The sequence below is a fragment of the Limanda limanda genome, chromosome 1 (genome assembly GCF_963576545.1).
Source record: "Limanda limanda chromosome 1, fLimLim1.1, whole genome shotgun sequence".
Lineage (NCBI taxonomy): Eukaryota > Metazoa > Chordata > Actinopteri > Pleuronectiformes > Pleuronectidae > Limanda > Limanda limanda.
Window position 1 is genome coordinate 38,100,475 of NC_083636.1, and position 26,202 is coordinate 38,126,676.

Sequence of the window (26,202 nt, forward strand, 5' to 3'; positions counted from 1 at the left end):
GGAAATTCTAATCTGAAAGGACGGACAAAAAAAAACCTGAACCATTATCACGCTACAGAATGAACTCTAATTAAAATATGTATGACTTTTAGATATTGAGCTAAAACATAGAAACCATGAAGATGGTTCTTTAAATATTTATCCAGCTAGCTTCCTCTCATCGATTTAAACTTGATCGGAGGAGTGAAACTGAAAAAAAATGACGATTATAAAATTGCTACAAGTGAAAATGAGACAAAACAATGAAACAAATGAAAGGAGAGTTGTTTGTTCTTGGGCACGAGGACGATTCGGAGCAAGTTGTTCTCGCCTGTCTAAAGCTGTTGCGAGTAGCAGCTTCAGCTAATGGACAAGTGTGGGGAGAGCAGTGAGTCATAGCACTCGGCTCAAGAACCCCATTTTCTGCCAAGTTCTACGTGATTTATGTCTCTGAGAGTATGTGAATGTAACAGAGAAATATGGAAGCCTGCAGCAGAGTTCAGTGTGTATCAGAGTGTGTGTGTGTGTGTGTGTGTGAGTGTGTGTGAGCGAGAGAGAGAGTGAGAAATGGTCGGTATTTTAATAGTCTGTATTTCTATAGATCTTCAGTCTTTACAGTACATTTTTTAGCCATTTACACACACATACATAAAGTGCATCTATGGGCAGCACTTTTTTTCTATGAGGGGCAATTTGAGGTTCACTATCTCGCCCAAGGACACGTGTGCCTGCAGATTGGGAAGACTGGGATCGGACTAACCTTGTGGTCAGAGGACGACCGCTCTACCCCCTCGGCCACAGCAGCGGAGAGAACAGTGGGTTTGTTGAGCAGGACAAAGACGTCTCTGAGACACAGACCTACAGCTGATTATACAGGCTGCAGACAGCATTAACAGCATAGCTCACATTTTATACATGTTACACACCAGGGCTTATTCACATTGGCTGCATGTGGCGCCAGTGTTTCCACGGCCCAACGTACAGAGACAAACAATCATTCACACTCACACCTACGGACAATTTACAGTCTACGATTTAGCTAACGTCATTCGGTATGTGTGAGGACTGTGGGAGGAGGCCGGGGTGACCAGAGAAAACCCACACAGAGAAAACATGCAAACACCACATAGAACGACTCTTTGTTTTTTGCTTGATATTTTATTTAATTTGAATATATTATTATATCTGTTTTTTACTGTAGAATATTAATTTCATTCATATATCAGGGTGAACTTTCAACAATCTATGATTTGTCTTATTGAAAGTAAGAGGACATGTCATTGTTTTACATCGAGGGAACTCTTGCACTAAAACGCTAAGTGAAAAGCAGGCAGACACCTTGAGATTATGAATCTGTGTCATTCAAAACCACAGAGCGATTCAACTTTAAATCTGAAGAGACAAAGAGATGAAGCTGAAACGAAAACATTTTGCTCATATATGAACAATTCTTTACTTTAAACACAGGCTTATAAAACAACAATGCAGCACGGAAGTCGAGATTTCTGTCTCAAAAACATCACATGATGTTACAAACGCTTTAACGCTTACAGCATTTCCATGAAACAGATACAAACATAAACAATAATAATTGTTATTGCTACACTTTCACATGAATAAATTAAGACATTAAACTGGTATTAGTGTTGCAGGCAGATAGTAAGGCTGCAGTGGTCCACGATTCAAGTGCTAAACATCATTCCAAGTCTCCAAAATTATTTAAAATGCAGGGACGTGCTCTGAGAAGCCTCCTGGCCTCGTTTACATGAGATTCAGATGGCGTGTGTATCACTGCCGACTGAACGCATTCAAAACTAACCTGGTTAGTGTGTGTGTGTGTTGAGTGAGAGTGAGAGCGAGAGACAGACTTGCATACTAAGGGAGGACAAGTCACTGTCGGTATGACGAACTGTTGCTAAGCAGTGGTGGTTGCTAGGAGGAGGGGGGGTAGGCAGGTTTGCCGTCAGTGATGGAATCTGAGGGCTTACCTCTGTGTGTGTTTTTTTTTGTGTGTGTGTGTGTGTGTGTTGATTTATTTAGTTGAAACACTGACTCTACAGTGTGGCAAAAAAACGATTTCTACGTTATTAAAACTGCAGCTATGGAGATTTATCAATTTGAATTAAAAACAGGTAAAAAAAAGGAATACAATTTGAATATACACAGTATCTGCTCAACCTTGAAGCAAAGCCTGATGTATGAGACAAGTTGCTGCAGTTAAATCTAATGAGCCGAAGAGATTTGTGTGTCGTGATCTTTTTTTATGCTGTAAAATATGGGATAATAGGAAAAAAATATACCGTCTAGCGTTGTCATATTTAACAAAAGGAAGAATGAGTCATTGAGCTTCTGGTGCAGATTCATCACAGACAGCTGCAGAGGAACTGGCAGAGTGAAACCAACACACTCCTCGGCTTCCCCCAGGAAGATTACTGTATTATACGCAGCGGGGGGGGAAAGCCTCTCAGTTTGACGGCTTCCCTCTCAGATTTCTTCAGAGCCTACATGTTGTTGTTGTTTTTGAATCTATCAAGTGGTAACGTCACTGGATGTGCTGTGCATCCCTTAGCTGGTGTCACTCTTGTCAGATCTGGTCTGATCCAGTCGGGCGAAGGACATGGTGGGGGGGTTGGCGGGGCGAGACACAGGCAGCCATTTGTACTCCAGGTCCTGAGATGGAGGATCCAAACACCAGTCGTAGTGTGTTAACAGGTACACACAGGCTTCCTGCACAGGGCGGCACACAAAACAACAACAACCCTGATTCATGTTGCATGTTTTTACTGAACTCACTTATTGATGCTACAGATTTAAGAGCAGTGTGGGCTGCACTGCTTTTTTTTTTTTACTGCAGAGCTAAAACGAACAGTTGAGACTAGAAGGCACTTGGCAGAGCGAGAGCATCCGCCAACGCTGAATCTCTCTCCAACTTGCAAAGCTACAGCCTCCATAACACTTTGCTTGTATTTTGCTTTTTCACATTTGGAAATGGCAAAGCAACGCAGCACCTTTCAGCAGCCAAGCTGAAACTGAACATTGGGTAAAAATTTGAGTCATTAACGTCGCTGATCAAGTTCAATCATAGACGTATATATATATATATATCTTTGAGAAAAATGTCATTTGACGTGTCATTTTTAGTTTGATCCATATCCAACCATTAACATGGAGGAGGCAGAACCTGTACTGCAGTCAGCCACCCAACTTTTTCGGAGCTGTCATGTCGTCTATGTATATGTGACAGTTTTGCACCAAAACAATCTAAAATTAGATGATAAATTCTCAATTTAGTCACTGGAACACTATCCAGCAGAGCTTCCTGTCTGTAATTCTTATTTTGCATCAACACGTCCCCAGTTCTCATCTTATTCTCTATTATCATTCTATGGCTGCACTCAGATCTGCATGGCTGGGAATACCATAGCCAGTATCTCTTATTGGCTGATACTCATCACTGATCTGACTAGACTCATCCACCTCCCTCCACTTTATGAATGAAGATTTGCCTGATGGAGGGGGAGGAGCAGGATGGAGGAAGCGTGGAGGGAGGATGGAGGAAGGATGATTAGGATGGGGGTAGGGAGGAAGGAGAGAGGGGGGAGGGATGAATCGAGGAGGCGATGAGTCACATCTCTGACCTAGAGCCCTGCGGTCTACTTTTTACTCTGGTCACACCCTTCTATGTTTGGGTGTGTGTGTGTGTGTGCGTGTGTGTGTGTGTGTGTGTGTGTGTGTGTGTGTGTGTGTGTGTGTGTGTGTGTGTGTGTGTGTGTGTGTGTGTGTGTGTGTGTGTGTGTGTGCGTGTGGATGTGTGTGTGTGTGTGTGTGTGTGTGTGTGTGTGTGGTTGCATGCGAGAGTGGTCGGCCTGCTGATAACCAATCAGACACACTTTAAAGAACCAATCAGTCTGGTGTTTTAGGCGTAGCAGAGCAGGTTACAGTGAGGGATGAGGTTCAACGTGTAAATCATCAGTGTAAAATAAACCCCACCAGTGTGATGGATCGTGTGTTTACTTCCTGTAAGTTGTGACGCGGCTGTGTGCGGTCAGTCAACGTGTGTGCTGCGGTTTTCAGAGATCGACTTTTACTGAGGAACTCCTGACATCAAAAGACAAGCTGCAGTTCACTCCTGATTTCATTACCTCCACCAGGGAGGTTGTTTTCATCTGGGTCTGTTTGACCGTCGGCAGGATTACTCAGAAACTACTGGACCGATTTCCATGAAATATTGTGGGGAGATAAAAGAGCAGATCCAGATAAACGAGTTTGGTTATGTACAAACCTTAGTGACCAACCTGACCTTTCACAACTTTATTGACTATAATTAAATTCTAACTATCAGAAAGAGCTCATACATTCACTACAGTGCACTTGCAGTGTTGGTATTAATCTCCTGTTGCTCTGGAAAGCCACAAACCACAGAGCTCATCAGCTGACATACGACATTAAGTGGATTTTGGCTTAAATAGCAAACACCATTATAGCTGTGTTTCGGTTTTAACCCTAAGGTATTTACATTACTTCACAAACCAGCTTCTGGTTGTTAGAATAAGACAGATTCAAATTATGTAGATATAAACCTATTTTATTGTATCTTTCTCTCAACATCAGGTTATTTCACGATCGACTAAAGCCTAGGCATGAATTGCTATAACTGTGGCTCATAGCTGTCCCACTGTGGACACTATACAATGGCAAAAGTGTTTGTATGTTAATGGACATGACGACTCATTGTCCACTTGGGAGCTGAATCATGAGAACAATAATGTGTCCACATTATCCCATTCATGCCATTTCCAAAGCAATACAAAACCAGCAGCCATCTCGAATCAGTAATTCCGTTTTAAATAATGAGATTTGATTGTGCGGCTGAAGAATGAGGAGCGAGCGGTTCATTAAACCACCAGGAACATTTCACCTGAGCTCCATTCAATCAGGCCCGAGTCAGCTCAAAATAAAACTGAACTTTCAAGCTACTACAATGAATTAATCTGCAACTACTGAATATCATCCCCACACTTCTTGTTATAACTGTGAGGATCCACTGGGTAAACTGGGTCACAGAGGTTGTTTTCAGATTGGAAATAGCCCTGGACTCCCCAGTGTCAACACTTGTACAGTACACACAAGTGTTTCCAGAGAGAATACCGCTGCATGGGAAATAAATCTCCCTCCTTCCTGTTGCAACACCTGCAGCACACCTGTTCCGGTGTCGTCTATAGGATGTGGATATATGTGTGTGTGTGTGTGTGTGTTTTTGTTTGTGTTTGTGTTTGTATACGTGTCTCATGGGATATGCGATGGTGGCTATGGTGAATGTCACCGTGGGGAAGAGCAGGTGGTTGAAACAGGACAAACTGTACCTGGACTTTTTCGTCTGATATCTCTTTCAAACACACACACACACACTCTCACACACAGACACTCACACACACACACACACTCACACGCGGCCAAGCATTTGATCATTCCCATGAGCAGTGTTCTATTTACTGAACGGTTGGGGGATGGTTCACCTCTCCATCGCTGCTCTTTCTTTCTCTCTTATTTCATTTTACTGAGCTATTTAAGCTTCAAAACTCCAAACTAAGACTCAAAATATCATAAACAAAGAACAACTGTCTGTTAGTTATCAATACTTCTTATTACATTTATCAGCCAATTTAGAAGTTTCTCAGTCATATCAATATTGGGATTTGCTGATATGAAAACTTTAATTTGACTGAATAATGCAAAAAAGAGGTGCATGTTTACATGCTGTGTACGTGTCAATTAAAGTTCCATATATAAGGCTGTACTTGTGTTTTCTTTTTTATATCTAGTTATTTATAATAAATATATGCTTATCCCTTAAATGTCAGTCTTATGAGAAGAGTCACCTTGAGGAAGACGTCAGCAAGCTTGGATCCGATGCAGTTCCTGGCCCCGCTGCCGAAGGAGCACAGGAAATGCTCCTGACCTGCATTCCTGCACAGACAATAAAACACACAGCGACATGGTATTTTAAAAAATGCATATATGTGCAAATAAATCAGGAAAAAACACTTGTGCTTGTCGTTTCTTTCTTTAAATCGGAGCACTCAAGCCAGCATTGTTCAACAGGACTGGATTCCATTCATAGTCGCTGGCTCAGCAGGAGAATGAGCCCTTCATGCTGCTGTTCAGCGCATCTCAACAAAACGGTCAAAGGAGGCGTTTGTTATCCACAGAATGATCATCAGAGGTGACATCATATGAAGATCAGATGACGATGACACAATGGACGGACGTCACTCAACACGGCCTCACAACCAAGGACGGAACGTGAAGGGTGGCTGGTGAACAGTGACCCTTGTTCATCAATGTATGTGAATAAATGCAGATGTGATCAGATCTGGCATCGAGAGAAAATCTTAACCAGAACCAAGAGAACTCTTCTTCTGTGGCTGTTCAATAATTTACCAAAGTCCCTCTTCTGGAACACAGTGCGACATCGGGTTTGTTTGTCTAGTAATTTCTTCACTGATTTACTTGCTCATATAAACTTTCACATCATGCAGTCAATCACTAAGATGGGGTACATTTCTCCTCTCATGTCATGTTTTAAAGTAGTTCGGTAAAACTATATTTGAGTTTAAAGTAGTGTTTACTACTTTGCATTTCTTTAGGGTCTTAAGACATGTTGAGTGTATTAAATTCTATTTTTGCATCAGCAAAGCCGTTTATGATTATCATGCATCTTGCATAGTTTATGTCCTCAAGGCTGGAAGTCTCTGTGGGTGAAATCAAGTTTATTCCATCAACGTCAAAAAGTCATCAGGTTTAATTAAAAAGGGAATTCAGGTATTTTTCAACCTGAGCTCTTTGTTTATAAATGTGGTTGGGTGAATGAATGAATGTTACTTACGAGGCAACTGTGACAGTCCATGAAATCTCCACTAAAAGTGCTTTTTTTCACCAGTAAACGTCTCAAATTGTTATTCTGGGTCTTTGCTAAGAGTCTGGCAACATTACCATTACCACTCATTTACACACACACAGTTATAGACATAGGGCCCAGGTTGCAAAAGAGTGGAATTCTGCTTAAACGTGATACCCATGTTACCAGTTTGAGCTCCGACCTCCCTCTTTCTCTTTTGCGGATCAAGAGGAAAAATCACCTGGACTCTTGAGCGGATGACGCTTCTTTTCTTCTCAAAACATATTTAAGATGAGGAAATGCAAGTCGGCTCAGGTTTGTCAACAGCCTGCTGATACAGACCATCTCTCCCCTCCCACCGCTAATGCATCCTGTCTTCCTGAAACCTGAGCTCTGATTAAAGGCAAACAGGAAGCATTAGCGGTGTGTATAGTCCAGTGTGTGTGTGTGTGTGTGTGAGTTAAAGACACAGAGAGAGGGAGAATATCAGTGTTCTCTGCAGCATCTGTCTAATGGTTTAATGTACTATTAGTCTCATCCTGAAACAGTGAGACTTGAAGTGCATAATGCAGTCTTGTAATACTGTGACACAGAGAGAGAGAGACTCAGGAAGCAGTCCAGCATACGGTTAAATCAAATATGCTGAGCGGATAGGAAGTGAATCACAACTGTATAATCTCCCTTATGTAGTATAAGTTTAATTAAACTCTGAATACATTAATGTATTTAATGTAATTACCCATTAAGTTTCACAGAGAGGAGTCTGAAAGAGTCTATGATACCATACTGACACGTTTCTGGTCGTCCAAAGGCTGCAAATGTTTTAATCATCGAACATATAAATGGTTTAAGACGAGCACGAGGCCTCTTTAGATCACCGTCATTCAACAGTCACAAAAGAAGAAATGGAGCAAAGACGAGAAAATGTCTGGAGTTAAGAAAAGCAACAAATTGACCTGAAGGCAATGAAGCAAGAAGTTGTTTCAAATCCAGAATGATGGAACTTCTGGTTTTATTTGAGCGAGAGACGACAAAATAACTGCTTGAGTGCTTTTAAATAGATTAGTTGTTCAAACAGGAGGTGTCTTCCTGGATAGTTAGGTCTCTACAGACACTAATGACTGTGGTGCAGCTGTGGCTCCGGCGGTACAGCGGGTTGTCCTTTAATTGGAAGGTTGGTGGTTCGATCCCAGGCTCCTCCAGTAGACTAACAGAAATAACTTTGAAATTTAGCTGGTTGACATGAAAAATTGAAATAAAACTAAACAAAAACAATGGCGGATGAATTAAAAGATGTGATATAAAAACTAAAAAGTCCCTCTTGTAGCATTGATTGCTTTGAGCATCACATTCAACACTTTAAGAGCGTTATGCTGTTATTATAAGAATGTTACTACTCCTGAGTTTTTTTCCTGAGAGCAATAATCTGACAATAGAACTTTATATTACCAAGAAAAAATCCTGCTCTTTTTGCAGTAAATACATTATTAAAACATAGGCTGAGCAAACAGTCAGTACAATTTTCAGATTGATCTAAAACTAGCAACACAACCTGCTGCAGTAGCTCTGACTTTTATCTGTTGGACTCATTTATCTACAGCCAGGGCCTGTGTGGCGGTTGGCCGACAGGATGTTAACTTGCTATCTTCATTATTTGCTTCCAACTGGAAAAACACACACACAAACTCTCACACACACACACAAGCTGGCAATATGTGCTGGGACACACAATATACACAAGTATCGCACACAGAAAACACACATGCACGGTGTGTGTGCACAAACAGACGATGTGGTTAAACTGTAGTTATTGCAGGTGGGCTTGTTATGTAACAGGACCGCAGTCGTTAGGTTAAAACAGCCAGGTGGTGAGGGAGAGGAGCCAGGCAACTATCAAGGCTCACAGGAAAAAAGTGTCTCCACTGGCAGATGGAGAGGCTGAGGAAGAAGCAGGTCGGAGGAAAGAGAAACAGACTGGAAGATAAAGGGAAGGATGGAAGAGGAGATTCAGCAAACACACACACACACAGAGAGAGCGGTAGAGAGAGAGAGCCTGATGGAAACTCACTGGTTTAAGCAGAATCTATAAACAAGTTATATTTTGAGGGCTTTTTAATACCACTCAAGACTTAACTTAACATAAGAAAATATACTTCAGTAAATAGAGTCATTCTGAAGCCACTTATCATTAAAGGGACATTTCCCCATGTTCATAATGAAGGTAGCAGGCTGGCTGGAGAGACCAGAAACAGATTAACAACACGGCACATAACACAATTCATATTGGAAGACAATTTAATATATTTTGGGGCATTTTATTCATCAGCTTTTCTTTAAGAGCATAGATGGCTCTGTTATTACTCGCAGCAAAATAAACGTCTACTGAATCTTAAGGGTCAAACACATATATTCTCAACTTGTGTATCAATATACAGACTTGAGGTCATTTGTTCCTAAGGCAGCTGCAGTTTTCTGTATCGATTTGTGATTCAATCCAATTTCTAGCTTCAGATTTTGAGCTCTAGTGAGTATTTACGGCAGCAGGACTGGTTCGCAGTATAAAGGCTCATCTCTAACGTTTCTCATCTCTCCCGATTCTCCACACAAATGGAGATTCACTCTGTGGCTTAGATGAATAAGCTTCGGCTTTGGCTACACAAACAATAATAAACGGTTTCATCAGTTCATTGTCGCTCTTGAATAGGATTTGGTGACAAATATGTAGTATGACCAGATTTATCCTTTAATGCTCAGAACGTCTTTTTAGAACTCTCTTTTATGAATGTACAACACACACTTTCCTATTGATATATCTGTTTAATTTTATGACTCAATTTCGAGATTCTCCTCTGACTCATTCTTTTACCCCAGCCCATCCTGCAGAGCACGATGTTCACACACACACACTCTCACACTCTACCTGTCTTTTCATTCATAGATTAAATGTTTTCCAGCTGAGTGCTCTGCCTCCTTTACCAATGAATTTAAAAAGCCATTTCAAAACGTGTATTTTACTCCGTAAATGTAGATCCTTCAAAAGAAAATGTCCTGAATTAATATTTTTTAATATATATATATATATATATATGTTATATTTATTATTACATGTAGCTTTTTGTTTTTTTTTCTTTGTTCTATTGCTACTAAATGATAACACAATGTTCCTTGTGTGTTCAGGCTGTAACATTTCATCTAAAGAAAATCTTGTTTCTTACGATAAGATCATCCCAGTGTGTACTATTGCTGCAGGATGAAAAAAAAGGGTAAATACAATAATTAACTAATTTCTTGACCTCTAAAAATGGCTCTAAATTAAATAAGTTACTAAAAGAATAGACAGAACAGTTTGATTTTAAGTCAGGAAAGAGAGGGTAATCCCTCAAAGGAAACGGTTAGAGAGATATTATTAACTCATAATTGAATCTATCTCCACTGGTTTCAATTTGCAAATTAACAAAGTGCCACTAAAAGGGGTTACATAATGGAAATTATATTTAACGGGTAAAAAGGGAAACCCCAAATTAAAAAAAAGGGATTTTCCTATTTTTGTTCTGAGAGCCATACACATGAGCTGAAGAAAAAACCCACTAACAAGATGGGATCTTCTTTGACTCATTTTTCTGTATCCCATCCCTCCCCATGGGGAACCCCCCCCCCCCCATAGACACACACACAGAATTGGTAAAGACTGTGTCAGGTGACTGGTTTCCATGGCAGCAGCTACCTACATATTAAATACATTCACAGTTTTTCCCCCCCTCTGCCTCTGTCGCCTGAATGAAAGAGCATGAATGACAATAAATGGGTGAATGGAGGAAGAGGGTGAATAGGAAAACAGTCGACTGACGGAGTGAGGGAGGCTGATCAGGTTTCGTTCCACTGCGGCAGGTATCAGACAGACGGTGAAGGATGCGTGTGAAGGATGTTGTTGAGCCAGAGATTGTGTCTCTTTGTGCATCTACAGTTGTATTCAGATGCCATGTATGTGTTGATCTTTATGCCTGTGTGTGTGTGTGCGAGAGCGATCAGATCAGATTTGAGCTCTCAGGCGCTGTTAATCTATCTGCATTGGTTGCCAGGGTAACGATGTAGGCGTATGTATGTACAGCGTGATTTCCCAACACTGAACCAAAGAGCTTTCTGCAGTCTAGACCCCAGACAGAGTAGATTACTGGTCTGCTATTTACAGAAAGAATAAATGTCAAAATCAAACCTGTGTGTCTCCTGATTTGAAATGAGCCTCATACGTTATTGCAATCTTATCATGTTAGGCCCCTGATCACAGGTAGAAACAGATTCTGTGTCCAAAATGTTATTGATTATTACCTCTACTATTTATTGATTTAGTTATTAGCAGGATGACCCAATTTCCGACAAATTTGGTGCAGGGATGGGGCCTGAGATTAATCCATTAAATAATGGTGTGGATGCAGATAAAGGAACAGAGGACATTTTCAACATTTTCCAAAATATGTCAAGGAAAGACGAACAGATCCAGATATTCCAGTGTGTTTTATGACAAATAATGAATGACCACTATAAATCAAGAGTAGGAACGTTCAGTGAAACTCAGGGTTATGTCCGTTTAACCCACAGCTGAATGAGACTTCTCCAGTTCAATAACTTCACTTTAAAGTCCTCAACGTCCGATGTGCAGAACAATAAATAACTAGACTAAATATTTAGCGTCTTTACCTGCCGCTCCACCTCTCTGGCAGGAAGTCATCTGGCTGCTGGAACACCTCCGGGTCACGGTGGACGCCGTGGCTGATGTAGATTGCGCCGTGGCCCTTTGGGACGTGAAACCCTGCGAGGGTGGAGTCCTGTACACAACGAGAGAGAGAGAGAGAGAGAGAGAGAGAGAGAGAGAGAGAGAGAGAGAGAGAGAGAGAGAGAGAGAGAGAGAGAGAAGGTGACATCACAATACTAACCTTGTGTAGTTATAGTGCATGAAAGTAAACAGAACAGAATGTCATATACTTAAGGTAAATGGAAAACATGTATTTGTTGCAAGTAAAATAAATATCGAATATGAATATGGTGAGAATATCAAACCCAAACATATAAAACTCTTTAACAGTAGAACCACACAATCTTTTTTAATGAGTTAAATTACACCATTTACTGTAACATTCACTGTCTTCTATGTTAATATAATAATTGTAATATTAGCTTTTATATCAACTCACGTTATTACACTTTCAAATATTGACAATGCCGTTTGCACTGTGAGGTTTAATGAACATCCCACAGTTGGAGAATAGTACAAGATTCCATGTGATTATTCACTTACATACATTTCCAACGCTTGAATTATTAAACACACTTTAATTTATCAAACTGGAAAAATCATAGAAATGCAGTTTACCATCTGATACAAACAGAAGTGGATTTAAGTATCTACAGGCTTTGCACCACTTGCACTGACGGTGAAGTGGATACACTGAAACTCCAACATTGTAAGAACACGCTTAAAAAACCTTTTGAACCTAAATGAATGAGAGACATTTTTAACCCTCATGTTTTCCTTGAACTCCCCTTTTAACCAAGTTTCCTTGGGGCAAAAAGCCCACTTACCCAATTGTTGCCCTTTTAATTCACCTTTTTTCACTACATCCATTAGTAGCTGCACTAATGGACTCCCAGAGAACATGATCACTGTTTCTCTTTGCTCCACCCTCGCTCTCCTTTTCTCTCCCGGACTCTCTCTGCTGGAGTGGAAAATCTTACACAAATCCTCCTCCTTTCTCTCAGTTCTCCCGGAGAGACGTGCGTTCATCCTGCCTCCGACCTGCTCCCAACACAATCAGGTTGCTGCAGCTGCTGCATATCTTTGTTCCACTTGATGGAGCTGATACTTTTTCCACCTGATTGTGAATACTAATAATCTTTCTCTTTTCGTAAACACCTACCTGCACAGGAACATCTTATTAACTCTTATCAGTCCCGATCCAGGACTTATCTCTTTCTTTTGTACTTAGTAGTAATTCTTTAGGGTTGTTTAGGTTCAGGTCATGTTCTTTGACCTTGCACGTCATGAACACGTGTCCCATCCAAACGCCTTAGGGAATCAAAATGTACTGGTGTGTTTCCCAGAAGTGTCAAATGATTCGGCTTCACAGCGTCACCAGCACGCATTATCCCCCCCCTCCCACCACCACCACCACCACCAACCTCCGGCTCCCTCCCTCTCTACCTCCCTTCCTTCCTTCCTTCCGGCGGAGCGGAGCGAGTCAATCCCGGAGACGGATCAATGCCTCTGATTGGGCTGTTGCATAAGCCTGGTGGATGAGGTCACAATGATAACACAGCCGGCTCGGGGGAGGAGGCCGAGATGCTCCGAACGCTATTAACCTCCGAAACATGCAGCCGGCCAGAGAGGAGACAGGATTACTGGTGGACGGTGCTAATGTCAAACCAGAATACAGAATAACAGAAACCACTTCAATGACTGACAGTACACAAAGAAAAAAATAAGTAATAAATGTAGCAGCACTGGTTAATGTTAGTTAGAAGTTAATGATAGTCAGACCTACACAGTGGAATACGACTCACTGACAACAAAAGGCAAAATAAGAGAGAAACTAATCTGTAAGAATCCTGGATAGGAAAGTCCATAACACCAAACAGTGAAATGACACATATCACACTTCCTCTCACAGCCAAACAGGAAACACATCGATCAATAGTGTTGTGGCCCTTATGCCAGCAGAACCTAGTGTGGAACAAAAGGGTTTTACATTTAATTTTAGTACAAAGTCGCCAACGGTTCGCAAAAGCAAATATCTCTTAAATAAAATAAGTTGTTTCAGGACATCCACTCTAACAAGCTGAAAGAAGCTTCATGAGAAATGACTCAAAATGACTGTATAAGATCAAACTGGTATTAGCACAGCAGTACCAATATTATTGAAAGGATCCTGTCCACCCCCTGCTGGTCTCAGAGTGTACTACACTCACAATGGAGAACCTCACAGTGAAAGAGACTTTCACCTTTAGTAACTTGACTTAAAGTAGTCTGTCGCCATCTAGGGGAGAGGAGCAGAACAAGCAGGACAACTAAGTAAAATCCTGGTGTATTAATAAATCCTCAACTCACCCACACGTCATGATGTACTAATATTTAGAATTTTAGTATTTTAAAAGATCTGTGATCTATGAAAACCAATAGAAAGTGTTCATGTCCGACCAGATCAGCAATTCTGCGTCCGCCGATGAAAGCAGGCCAGAGTCTCTGCACCTCCAGCAGTACGTTGTGCAGGTAGTCAGGTTCTTCTCTCGCTCGCCGACGTTTGTTCTCCTGAAATTCAGAAGAGAAAAAAGATTTTTATTGTTAATTTAAAGTAAAACAAGAAGCTCTGGACAATGATTGAGCTAGGGCAAGTAGTTATTATAGTCCATCACAGGCTTTGTATTTGGGGTTGATCTAAATTGCAATTCTTACAATCAAAAGAGCTAAAAAGTCCGGTTTGTGTGTTACTGTTCACAAGATTTCTATGTATTAAAGATCAATAATTTCAGCTGTATCAACACTTTGTGTACTTTGGCCTGTGTTTGTTTACCTGTTCGTTCCCGCTGAGTGCCAGAGTGAAGGAGGTGAGCAGCGACGCAAAAGCTTTGGGGATCAGAGCTGAGATGAACAGCAGGAGATGCTGGGAGGCAGCTGAGGAGTCGGGCAGAGGCAGAGAGCCGAGAGAGCCGACAAAACTAGAGAGGGTCAGGGGGAGAGAGAATTTAAGGCATGACAAAGGCATAGAAACTATGAAGGGACATCAGTGTTTTCAGAGGATAACATCACTGTATTCATTTAGCAGCCATCTGTCTAACAACTGCAGAAGACAGAAAAATAAGCAAAGTTCTGCCTATTTTGGATTCAAACAAGTTGAATAAGAAGGTCAGTTGCTCCATTTCTAGGTTCCTATATGTTTAGCAAACTTGAAATGTTGTAAGTTACAGGTGGAGGAATCTAACCCCTGTTTGTCATTCTCCAGTTTGTCTTTGATGATGTCCATTAGTTTGTCTCTGGCGTCCAGAGCGGTGGAGAAACCCGACGACCACAGAGGAACCTTCATGTTGACCGGGGCAGAGATCAGACCTGTGGGTGCAGAGGAAACAAACAATGACAGAAAGGAAACACTCACACAATAAAAAAGGGAACTGGTAAATCATGCAATGCCGAATTGCAGAACTAGAAGGCTGTCTTACTAAATGAGTCTGCAAAAGAAAGTGAGCAAGTGTCTCACAATGCCAAGGTGCTGTATCTGTGTCTCTCACCGTGCCAGTGCAGGGTGCAGAGCTGCATGATTTCGTGGAACAGCTCCGGCTGCTCCTCCGCTCTTACGTTCAGAAAAAGGCCCAAAACCAACTCCGTCCCCAGACACTTGAAGACCGAGTACACACACTCTGGCTGCCCACTACACATACACACATACACACATGCATCAGATGCAGATTACTTTTACTCTACTAAGTTTTGAATATAAGTGACATGAATTAAATAATCCTTAACTAGTAAACAAGTGATTTTCAGTGTTACCTGAGAGAGAGGTCCTTCAGACAGCGCACACATACACTGTGATGAGAAAGAGAAAAGAAAAACACACAATTGTCTTATTTTTAAGTAAATACAAGGGAGACTTATAAAAGCAATTGTCCTGGCAGCAGATTTTACTTTATTGTGACGTTATAACAACAACATGAGAAACATCCACGACTTAGTCCAGCATTAAATCCCCATACTACGCATGAACGCTATTGATCTTTGGAAAAAGCTGTAAATAATGTGATTAAATGCAGAAACCCTGTTTTCCTACCTGCTGATATAATCATTTGATGATTTCAAACAGCTTCCTGTGAACAGGCTGGTGAGGGACAGACGGAGAAGACATGCCTCTTCACCTGAAACACACAGATGCAAGTTTCTGTTTTATAAGATATGAAAATGACCCAAAGTCCAAAGTGACATCTTCAGGAGTCTTGTTTGTTGAGACTTGATGCTGTAATATCATTTTAGAGGTAGATTAGATGTTCTTCTGTGTATGTCTGTGCGTGTGCGTGTGTGTGTGTGTGTGTGTGTGTGTGTGTGTGTGTGTGTGTGTGTGTGTGTGTGTGTGTGTGTGTGTGTGTGTGTGTGTGTGTCTTTACCATTAGTGGTGACAAGGGTGTCACCGTACATGCTGGTCATCAAGTCAGTGGGATCCTTCAGGAACACGTTGGATTTCTCTGAAATAAACCAAATAACTTGATTACGTATAGACACACATACACATGTTTCCATCTGCAGGTGTGTGCGTCAGTTATTCAGATCAAGCTCAACGAAATAACAACAATCACAGATGTAGGAGAAAAATTTGGAGAAAGTAGGTTCTTATAAACCACAAACTGTATACTGTATGTAAGTAGACCACAGTGAGTGTTTACACAAATACTTGTAATGTGAAACACTGACTCCAAATCATATCAGATATTAGTAACCAAGACAAACAGGACACACTTTTATATTATAGACTTTTAGTGTTACCTCTATTTAATATGAATAGTAAGAAGAAAAAAGTGACCCGCCGACTCCAAACCAGTGCTGAATTACCAAAGATAAACAGGGCAAAAATCTTTTTATTGGATTTTAGTGTTTCTTGACATATCCAGTTTACATATATTGTCATAAAGAATACAAATATATTTAATTCAATAAGATCCTGATTTAAATGAGGATGTTTTTCTTGATTCAGACTTTTTTTGTATCCAGGAAAAGTTAATGATGCGTTAAGCAGTTTGGCATATTTACATTTATATCGACTGGTGTGAAGGTTTTACATGATTATATGATATAAAGTTATTTCATGTGTGAACTCATGTAATTTCCTATTCAAAGCCCTTTTTTACTACTAAATTGTTTCCTATAATTCTTCAGTAGCCTCTTAATGTGTTTACCTGGCATTAATAGGACTAATATTTCACAAAGCTTATGTGTATTACATTACAGTGTCACAACGACTCTACATTAAAACTCAATAAAGCTCCTTGTTTCCTTATGGCTCTTCGTCATCACGAGTCTCTCCCATGACTCGTTCCCCTGGAGCCGGAGTAAAGTTCACTACACATGGATCTGATCCTGCTTTTTGTTCTTCAGCCTCAGAGCAGAACGAGACCAGGAAACTCGAACTGTCTCTGCGTATCCGTGCTAACGTGACCTGGACTAGGTCAACCCGGGACACCTGTAACACACACATACACACTTGTAACACACACCCACATGCACCTGTGCCACATACCGCCCAGCAGCTCTCTCATCCCCGCCGCGGAGCACACGAACACGGTGGGTCTGTTGAGCAGCCGGCCCTGGAACACCCGGCCCCGGTGCTTGTCCACCCGCTGCCGGTAGAAGCTCACCGGGTCCCGGTAGAACTCCAGGGACTTGTCGCCCAGTAACGACACACCTGCGTTTCCTGGTAGTTTGGACATTCTAGGAAACCGATGATGACGCAAATTCGACTCAGAACTAGAGAGCAACCGCGACTGTGAACTTGACTTAGACCGAGGCCAGGTCCTGACCCGGACTAAACCTTCATCTGGTCCAGACCCGAACTAAACCCGCATCTGGCCCGACTGGGGATCCGTTTTATCCGAGCGGCTGCTGGGGAATCGACCTCTGATCACCGCTCTCATTGTTGACACTGTTTTCTCCGAGGTTACCTGAAGGGCTCACTGGACACTGATGCGTTCTCACCTGTCGGGAATTTATCGTTACCTTTCAACCATGTACTCGACAAACGTTTTGTTTTTATTCTTTAATTAAAGGTTTTTAATCTGGTTTATTGTATTCAACTCACAAAACTACCAAAAAATAAAAGAAATACAGAAAATCATCATAAAAAGAGGAAGAGCACAACTGTGGCTCTCTTCAGATGTGATACAACCAATATGTATAAAATACAATAAAAATTGAGAGTGGAACGATATTGATAATGAGGTCACCCAATATTTATGGTGTTATAATATATTGTAACATAGTAGTACACAGTCTGCCATTGGGTTGATTTTCATTCTATATAATTCAGCTAAATTACATTACATTACATTACATTTCATTTAGCTGACGCTTTTATCCAAAGCGACTTACAATAAGTGCATTCAACCCTGAGGGTACAAACCAAGAACAACAAGAATCAAGACAGTAAAATTTCTTCGAAATAAAGCAAACTACACAGTGCTATAAGTAAGTGCCATTTTAGTGCTACCAAAGTGTTAGTTTCAAAAGTGGTTAGTTTTTTTTTTTTTTTTTTATTCAAGGTACAGTCGGAAGAGGTGTGTTTTTAGTTTTCGGCGAAAGATGTGTAAACTTTCAGATGTCCGGATGTCGAGTGGGAGCTCATTCCGCCATTTAGGAGCTAGGACAGCAAACAGTCGTGATTTTGATGAGTGTTTAGCTCGCAGTGAAGGAGCAACGAGTCGTTTAGCTGAAGCAGAGCGGAGTGAACGTGCTGTTGTGTAGTGTTTGACCATGTCCTGGATGTAAACTGGACCTGATCTGTTTACAGCATGGTATGCGAGTACTAGTGTTTTGAACCGGATGCGGGCAGCCACTGGTAGCCAGTGTAGGGAGCGGAGGAGCGAGTAGTGCGAGTGAATTTAGGTTGGTTAAAAACCAGTCGAGCTGCTGCATTCTGGATGAGCTGCAAAGGTCGGATGGCAGTAGCAGGTAGACCTGCCAGGAGAGAGTTACAGTAGTCGAGGCGTGAGATGACCAGGGCCTGGACCAGAACCTGCACCGCCTTCTGAGTGAGAAGGGGGCGTATTCTCCGGATGTTGTAAAGCATGAATCTACAGGACCGCGTTGTTGCAGTAATGTTGGCAGAAAGGGAGAGTTGGCAGTCGAGTGTCACACCCAGGTTCCTAGCAGTCTGAGTGGGGGTCAGCACGGAGTTGTCAAAGTTAATAGTCAGGTCATGGGTGGGAGAGTTTGTCCCTGGAAGGAAAAGTAGTTCAGTCTTGTCAAGGTTAATCTTCAGGTGGTGTGTGGTCATCCACTGAGAGATGTCAGTCAGACAGGCAGAGATTCGTGCTGCTACCTGTGTTTCTGATCGGGGAAAAGACAGGATTAGTTGGGTGTCATCAGCATAGCTATGGTAGGAAAAGCCATGTGAGTGAATGACAGAGCCGAGAGTGTTGGTGTACAAAGAAAAGAGGAGAGGACCCAGGACCGAACCTTGAGGGACCCCAGTAGTGATAGGACAAGGTTCAGAAACAGATCCTCTCCAAGTTACCCGATAAGTGCGTTCATTGAGGTAGGAAGAGAGCAGGGAGAGAGCAGAGCCTGAGATACCCAGGTCCTGAAGGGATGAGATCAGGATCTGGTGGTTCACTGTGTCAAATGCAGCAGAGAGGTCTAGAAGGATAAGGACAGAGAAGAGAGAATCTGCTCTAGCAGTGTGAAGCTGCTCAGAGACAGCAAGGAGGGCAGTCTCAGTTGAGTGACCTGCCTTGAAACCAGACTGGCGAGGGTCAAGAAGATTATTGTGGTTCAGATAGGAGGAGAGTTGATTAAAGATCGCTCGCTCAAGAGTTTTGGAAACAAAGGGAAGAAGAGAGACAGGTCTGTAGTTATTTACTGCTGACGGGTCGAGGGTGGGTTTCTTCAGGAGAGGATTTACTCTTGCCTCCTTCAGAGAATTAGGGAAACAGCCATTTGAGAGGGAAGTGTTGATAAGATGAGTAAGAAAAGGAAGAAGGTCAGGAGCAATAGACTGGAGAATGTGAGAAGGGATGGGGTCAAGGGGGCAGGTGGTCGGGCGGGCAGAGGTTACCAAGGTCAGAACTTGATTGGGAGACAGAGGGGTGAAAGAGGAGAGCGAAGGGGATGAAGATGAAATTGATGGAAGTGTGGTTCTAGAAGGAGGATCAGAAAAAGAAGATCGTATGTCATCAATCTTTTTTGTAAAGTAGTTGACAAAGTGGCTTGGTAGAAGGGAGGAGGGAGGAGGAGGACTGGGGGGGTCGAGGAGGTTGGAAAAGATGGAGAAGAGTTTTTTGGGGTTAGAAAATGAGGATTGAATAGTAGTTTGGTAGAAAGTACTTTTGGCTGTGGAGATAGAGGCAGAAAAAGAGGAGAGAAGAGACTGATAGGCGAGCAGGTCGTCCAGGTGTTTAGATTTCCGCCATTTCCTTTCTGATGCTCGCATAGTGGCTCTGTCAGCACGCACCGAGTCAGACAACCATGGAGCTGGGGAGGACTGGCGGACCTGTCGTGACATAAGAGGGCAGAGAGAGTCAAGAGAGGAGGACAGAGTAGAAAGGAGAATGTCTGTGGCAGAGTTAGGATGCATGAGTGAGAAGGAGTCAGTGGAAGGGAGAGCTGACAAAACACAGGATGCTAGAGAGGCAGGAGAGAGGGAACGAATGTTGCGACGGACAGGTACAGACTCTGTTGATGTGGTAGGGTTGTTGTTTTGAGACAGTGGGAGAGAGTAGGAGATAAAGAAGTGGTCGGAGACATGAAGTGGAGTTACAGTGATTAGTTTATTTTAGTTCATTGACCTTGTTGAGGTCAGACAATCCCAGAAGCAGTCTACTCTACCAAGTGTAAAATAAATCAGGTAATACAACTTGGTAATACACGTAAGTTTTCAATGGTCTTGTCTATGTTGGAACTTTTGATGTATGTGAAAGAAGCCGAAGCCAAACTTTCATTTCATTTCTACCTATCAATCTTTCTAGACCCCAAAGCTTTTCGAGTAAAGGTTTTATTCAGTGATGAACTTTAAAAGGAAGTTCAAACTCAGCTTCTTGTTACAGATTTTGCATTATTCCTTTAAGGTCTCAGGTGTCATCATATCCCAGACGGCTCTCATATATATATTTTCCATATTCAAACTTTGTCACAGCAAAAGTTGCAGTTTTTGCATTTTATGGAAATGTAAACACACGTTTTCATTGTTTTGACTGATGGTTGAGTTACACTTGTCTTTGACCCCAACCACTCAACTAATCCCGTTGCGTCATGCAGCCACAGGATGGCAGCACCGATCCCCTCTCTCTCTCCCTGTCTCTCTCTCTCTCTCACTCTCTCTCTCTCTCTCTCTCTCTCTCTCTCTCTCTCTCTCTCTCTCTCTCTCTCTCTCTCTCTCTCTCTCTCTCTCTCTCTCTTTCCCTGCCTATCTCTCTCTCTCTCTTTCAAGCCCGGTGTCACTCATCAGCAGCTCGTACAGATCGGATCTGTTTTCTATTTTTTCTATATTTTTGCACATCTCATTTCATGTCTTCACTTCATCGGGAACATGAGGAACACGCAGAGTCACCGCAGGAAGGAGGCGAGGAGCCCGGTACAGGTGAGCAGGTTGGATTCTGTTCTTTGCATAAAAGTTTGAAAGAGAGAAGGAAACAGGTAGAGGGAATAAAATACACAATTTTAACAGTTTAAAAAATTACAGCTAGCCACAACCACTTTTAATTCATAAAAAGGGGAAATTTAAACAACGTTTGGTGGTCAGTGTATTGTATATGTGGTATTCGTAGAATGTATTGTGAGTTCTTAAATATTAATTATTATCCACTATATAGCTGAGACTATCATACAGACAGAAATACAGTAAAATGTGCAGGTGCATGTTGCAGAGATGAGTGTTTGCTTTAGAGAAGAAAACGTCATAATTGTGCAAGAAAATCAGCAGTTAAGCCACAAGCCGCAGTATTAGTGCTCATTAAGCGATACTTATACTTAGATTAAGTGCTTAAACTTTACTGGAACTTCTTTGGTTCACCAGGGTTTTTATTACTTGTTTTATGACACGACTTATGTCACTGGAGTCAGAGACGTGTCCACCTGAGAGCACGGATGAGTAAACAAACAGTGGGAGTGTGCAAAAGGTGAAAAATTGCAGTTATGAGAAGTGTTGAGGAGAATTTTTCTGCTTATTCCTTGCTCATTGGGCCTTTGAGCCAAGACGTGTTGGACTTAAAGTAAAGACTTTGTTTTTTGTACGATCGTCGCTGCAGTTTCTACCTCATCAGACGTTTTCTTTGCTCCATGCATGTTGGAAGCAGGTGAGGTTGTGCCAAAATCCCCTTCCCTGCCTCCACAGCATTCCTCTATCTTTGTTTTGGCCTCCTGAGACGTCCACCAAGAGATTAGCGGGAGCTCACGTCACTATCTCCCAAAAACTTTAGTTGGCTGTCAGAACACACACTAAGGTCAAGTGCCCCGAAAACAGAAAACTCACCGATGACATTTCATCGCTGACTTGATGACATTAGTTTGTTGTTTCTCTATTATTAGAAATATGACGCTCAAAGCTCATCAGCACACACATGCACATGTACGATCTATTGTAGGGTAGTGTATGCTGCTGCTGCTGCTGCTGCTGCTGCTGCTGCTGTATTGGCTGCTGGTCTGTTGGTTGAGCTTGGAATTGACTGTAAACATCGTACGGTCGAGTAAGATGTTCTTCTCTGGCACACTGTGCTGTGTACACCATGTGAGCGTGTGTGTGTCTGCAATAGCTTTTCTTAGCTCTTTAAACACTGACCTTTCATAGCCAGTAGAACTCGTGGGGACCAGAGTCCCGTCCTAATGAGGCAGAATGTCATAACCGGGCTCCTGGTTCAGTTTAAGGGTTAAGATGTGATTGGTTGGGTAAGTTTAGGCAGTGAGGCATGAATTGGTCGTGTTAATAGGGATAGATGCGCAAACTGTTATCAGTGTGTGTGTGTGTGTGTGTGTGTGTGTGTGTGTGTGTGTGTGTGTGTGTGTGTTTATGCATTGCACTCCTGCCCCATGATTGGCTGATTGGTTTATTGCTCTAGTGTCTCTCTGTGAACTCCACCGCATACACAGGACACAGTCAGTGCCAATAACAATGTTCAGGGAGATGCACATGGACGAAAAAGCAACACAAATTTAAACGAGGGCAACAAAGCTGAGCAAAGAGAAACAAACATACACATTTTATCTGAGGAAGAATCTGCTGCGCTTCAGGCCGTCTGCAAGCGGAGTCTGGGCTCTCAGTTCATTCCACCACTTCTCAACCAATGAACCCAGCGATGATGGCTACTGGAGCCCGCCATTCACTTCAGCAATTTATTGATGAGGTGCAAACAATCAACATTTACACACACAGGTGATTTATTATCACGCAGCGTTGAATTGTTAATCATTTGCACAGCAGCCCATTCAGTTCAGTCACTGAGACGTGGCCCATTGAGTTATTTTTAACACGTAAACAAATGAGTAGGTAGATTAAAGAAAAGATAGAGACATACAGAAACAACAACAGACAGAAAAGACATTATATAAAATGATTAAGTATAATGTATAATTCAAACAGTTTTCTAAAATGTGCATACAAGGAAAAAAGGTGATGCAAAATGGGCTAAAATAAATATTAAACGTAAGAAGTAACATTACAGTTGGTTGTTATGCACATGATTTGTTTGTAAACATGGCCTTATATAGTATACAGTGTAAAGCCAGTTTATAATTATATTTATACATTGAAATGACATTATTATCTGGTGATATGGCTTGAATATATATGTCACCTAGAACATTCCCTTTTTTTCATTGGTACGTTTATGATCAAAATGAAATGGCTGCTCAACATGACAACCGTGATAACAGCCGCTCCTGTTCTGATCGTGTGCCAGCCGTCTTTGCTAAAGCACCAAGTCTCACAGATATTAGGAGCAGATGACTTATACACAGAAAGTCGGGTGCGTGCCTAAGCTCTCACATGGGATGCGACATTTTCAAGGGCAAATCTGAGGCTGCAGTGTCGTCAAAGCAACTCCCTTGGTTATTGTTTAAATCCCCCCTCTGGTAATAAATAAACGTTTTTTCTTTCCCTTGTCATGGCTCCTGTTCTCAGGAAGTCTTTTCCAAACCGGCGTTGGCTTGCCAACTTCTTTTGGCATGTCCCCATGCACGAAACATATTAAACCAAATCGGCACCATGGAATCCTTTAAACACACAGCATTAGTCCGAATCCGCATTGAAAGTATGAAGCAACAGATCGTTCATCACTCAGCATCACTGAGCTTGTTTCCCAGCCGATGTGTAACCTCTGGCAGCAACTGGGCAGAACACAGAATAAACAAAAAGCCAGTTGTGAGCGGTTTTACCATCATTACCAATTTAATAGCACAAAAGGTTGGAATCTGGATACAATTATTTACAATTACAATTAAATCTCATTTTGATTATGCTGTGAGAAAAACAACACCCAACCTCGTCTGGGAAATTGGAACCCTGTGGATCAGGCAGCAACCAGTGGCATTAGAGCACCGGCTGGTTCCCAGGTATCAGCATCTGTAAGTGAATCAGGCAGGTAAAACAAACTGGTGTTGAGACACAGCGAGTGTACTCCACTGATCCTGAGGCTGGGTTTTTTTTATTTTGAAGGGATCAGCCGCTCTCTGCCTTCTCCAGGAAAGGTTATCTCCTCTCCCCTGCTATCGCCTGCTGGGCCGCCCTTATGAGCCACTCCCTGTAGACATTTAGCAGAGAGCCGCCGCCTTCAAGGTTAATTTTAGGCAGCCTGAACCAAAGCCAACTCATTAGCCTGATTCCCAGGGTTTGTTCGCCTTATTCATTATCAGCGTCACCTCAGCCAAAGTTTGTCTATACTTTTGCCTTATCGGTTATCGAAAGAGATTAGTAGGGCAGAAGTCAATTCCACACAATGTTGTCAACAATGATAAGCCCTTTGTTTTGCTCCTGCACAGTATGGAAATACCTTCTCTGTTTTTTTAAAATCAATATCAATCATGCCGTTTATTTTCATCCACTCTCCAGCTGTTTGATGCTCGTTTCACATTCTCCGACTTCCTTTTGCCACAGGCCGGGTTTCCCTTCGGGGCTCAGCATTATATAAATGGCAAAAACGTATAAAACATATCTCACATGCCAATAAAACAACACAGGGCTTAGTTCGCTCGAGTTCTTCTCCAGCTTCTGAAATAGTTTTGAAACTTTAACTGTGGGGGGGTAGGGTAGCTGTCGGTATGTTTATCTCTTAATGCAGCTATAGAATTACATTTCAGGCTCATGTTGGACGATCCTGAATCATTGTTGATGAGTTATTTCTGGACTATCAGTTACTCAGGGGAAAGAAGCAGAAAGCAGGAAAGGGTGGTATCGTGTTTTCTTTTTAGTGGAACAAGGACGATTTTGATGAGTTGAATGGGTTTAAATTGAACTATAAACAAAAGTTACTCAGTTTGTCTCACGCCTCTTCTCTTCACTAGTGTCAAGCTAAACATGAAAATAACAAATTTGCATTTATGATATAATGAGTTAAAATTCTTCGATAAAACAACTAGATCTACATTATACATTTTGTTAACTTTTGTACGTTATAAAAACCCTCAAAACTCCCATGATCCCACACTGTGTCAAGTCGTCTTCATACTAGGTATTTTGCTAATGTTTTGATGGAGAGACCCCTAATGGCCAAAGTTAAATACCGTAGGTTTAACTGTTATCATAGTCAAATTCTTGTTTTTGAACGTGAATAAATGAAAAGGGAGGACGCTTCATTTCGACAACCTGCTTGTGTTTTGCATTGGTCCACACATCACTGTTTGTGTGCACTTGTTTGTGTGTTACTCTCCTCCCTCTTCTTTTACTGCCGAGTTGGCACCGGGACGAGGCCAGCACGCTCAATTACCTGCTCACAAACCATTACCCTCACCCACACAGCTTTATCCAGCAGGCACGCTCCGCACTGCCTGGGTTGCATCTTGCTCCCGTCATGGGTGCAGCCGGCCAGAGAGGGATTTACTTCACCTCTGTGAGTGCAAAGAAAAGTCGGTGGCTCCACAGCAAGATAGAAAGAAAGGGAAAACAAAGGGCTGTGGAATATTCGTGACATGTTTGAGTTAGTTTGTGGAATATTCGGCCTTTACGTTCTTTTATGCTGCGATGCTTATAACCTTTTTATGATAAAACAATTCTTATAGTGAATCATGGAAAACGTATTATCAATATTCATATTCTCAGTCCTGTCTCAGTGTTATCTTTTCAACTTTGTTCCATCCAAAGCCGGAGTTTAAGGTATTCCTGAAGTTATTTGTGAAACAATTAACTTTAGTAATTTTGAACTTGGCAGAACTGAACCTATTTTTCAGCCACACTGCACGTTCCAGGAACGCTCTTTATTAATTTCAGCTGCCAAATATGGTCTTTAAATGGGGGGGAAATGTCTCCAGATGCAGCCTGGTTAGTTAGCTGCTTGTTGGACAAACCAGTAGCGTATTAAAAATCCTTGAGATGAACTGTCCTGTTTGCACATCACGCAGCTCGAAAAGACACGAAGCCGACAAATGGAGCAAA

The 26,202-nt window shown here is 41.9% G+C and overlaps 1 protein-coding gene across 1 annotated transcript; it reads right to left on the minus strand.

The window, feature by feature from the left end:
• Positions 1 to 1,405: 1,405 nt before the first annotated feature.
• Positions 1,406 to 17,541, minus strand: LOC133002903 (putative cytochrome P450 120). Its single transcript, XM_061072497.1, has 11 exons — positions 17,149 to 17,541; positions 16,022 to 16,099; positions 15,691 to 15,775; positions 15,414 to 15,449; positions 15,152 to 15,291; positions 14,849 to 14,972; positions 14,440 to 14,584; positions 14,067 to 14,177; positions 11,573 to 11,700; positions 5,859 to 5,946; positions 1,406 to 2,706 (listed from the first exon to the last, which is right to left on the minus strand). Exons 1-11 carry the CDS (start codon positions 17,336 to 17,338, stop codon positions 2,545 to 2,547), a joined length of 1,287 nt encoding a protein of 428 aa, XP_060928480.1. The 5' UTR covers positions 17,339 to 17,541; the 3' UTR covers positions 1,406 to 2,544.
• Between the last annotated feature and the right edge of the window lie 8,661 nt (positions 17,542 to 26,202).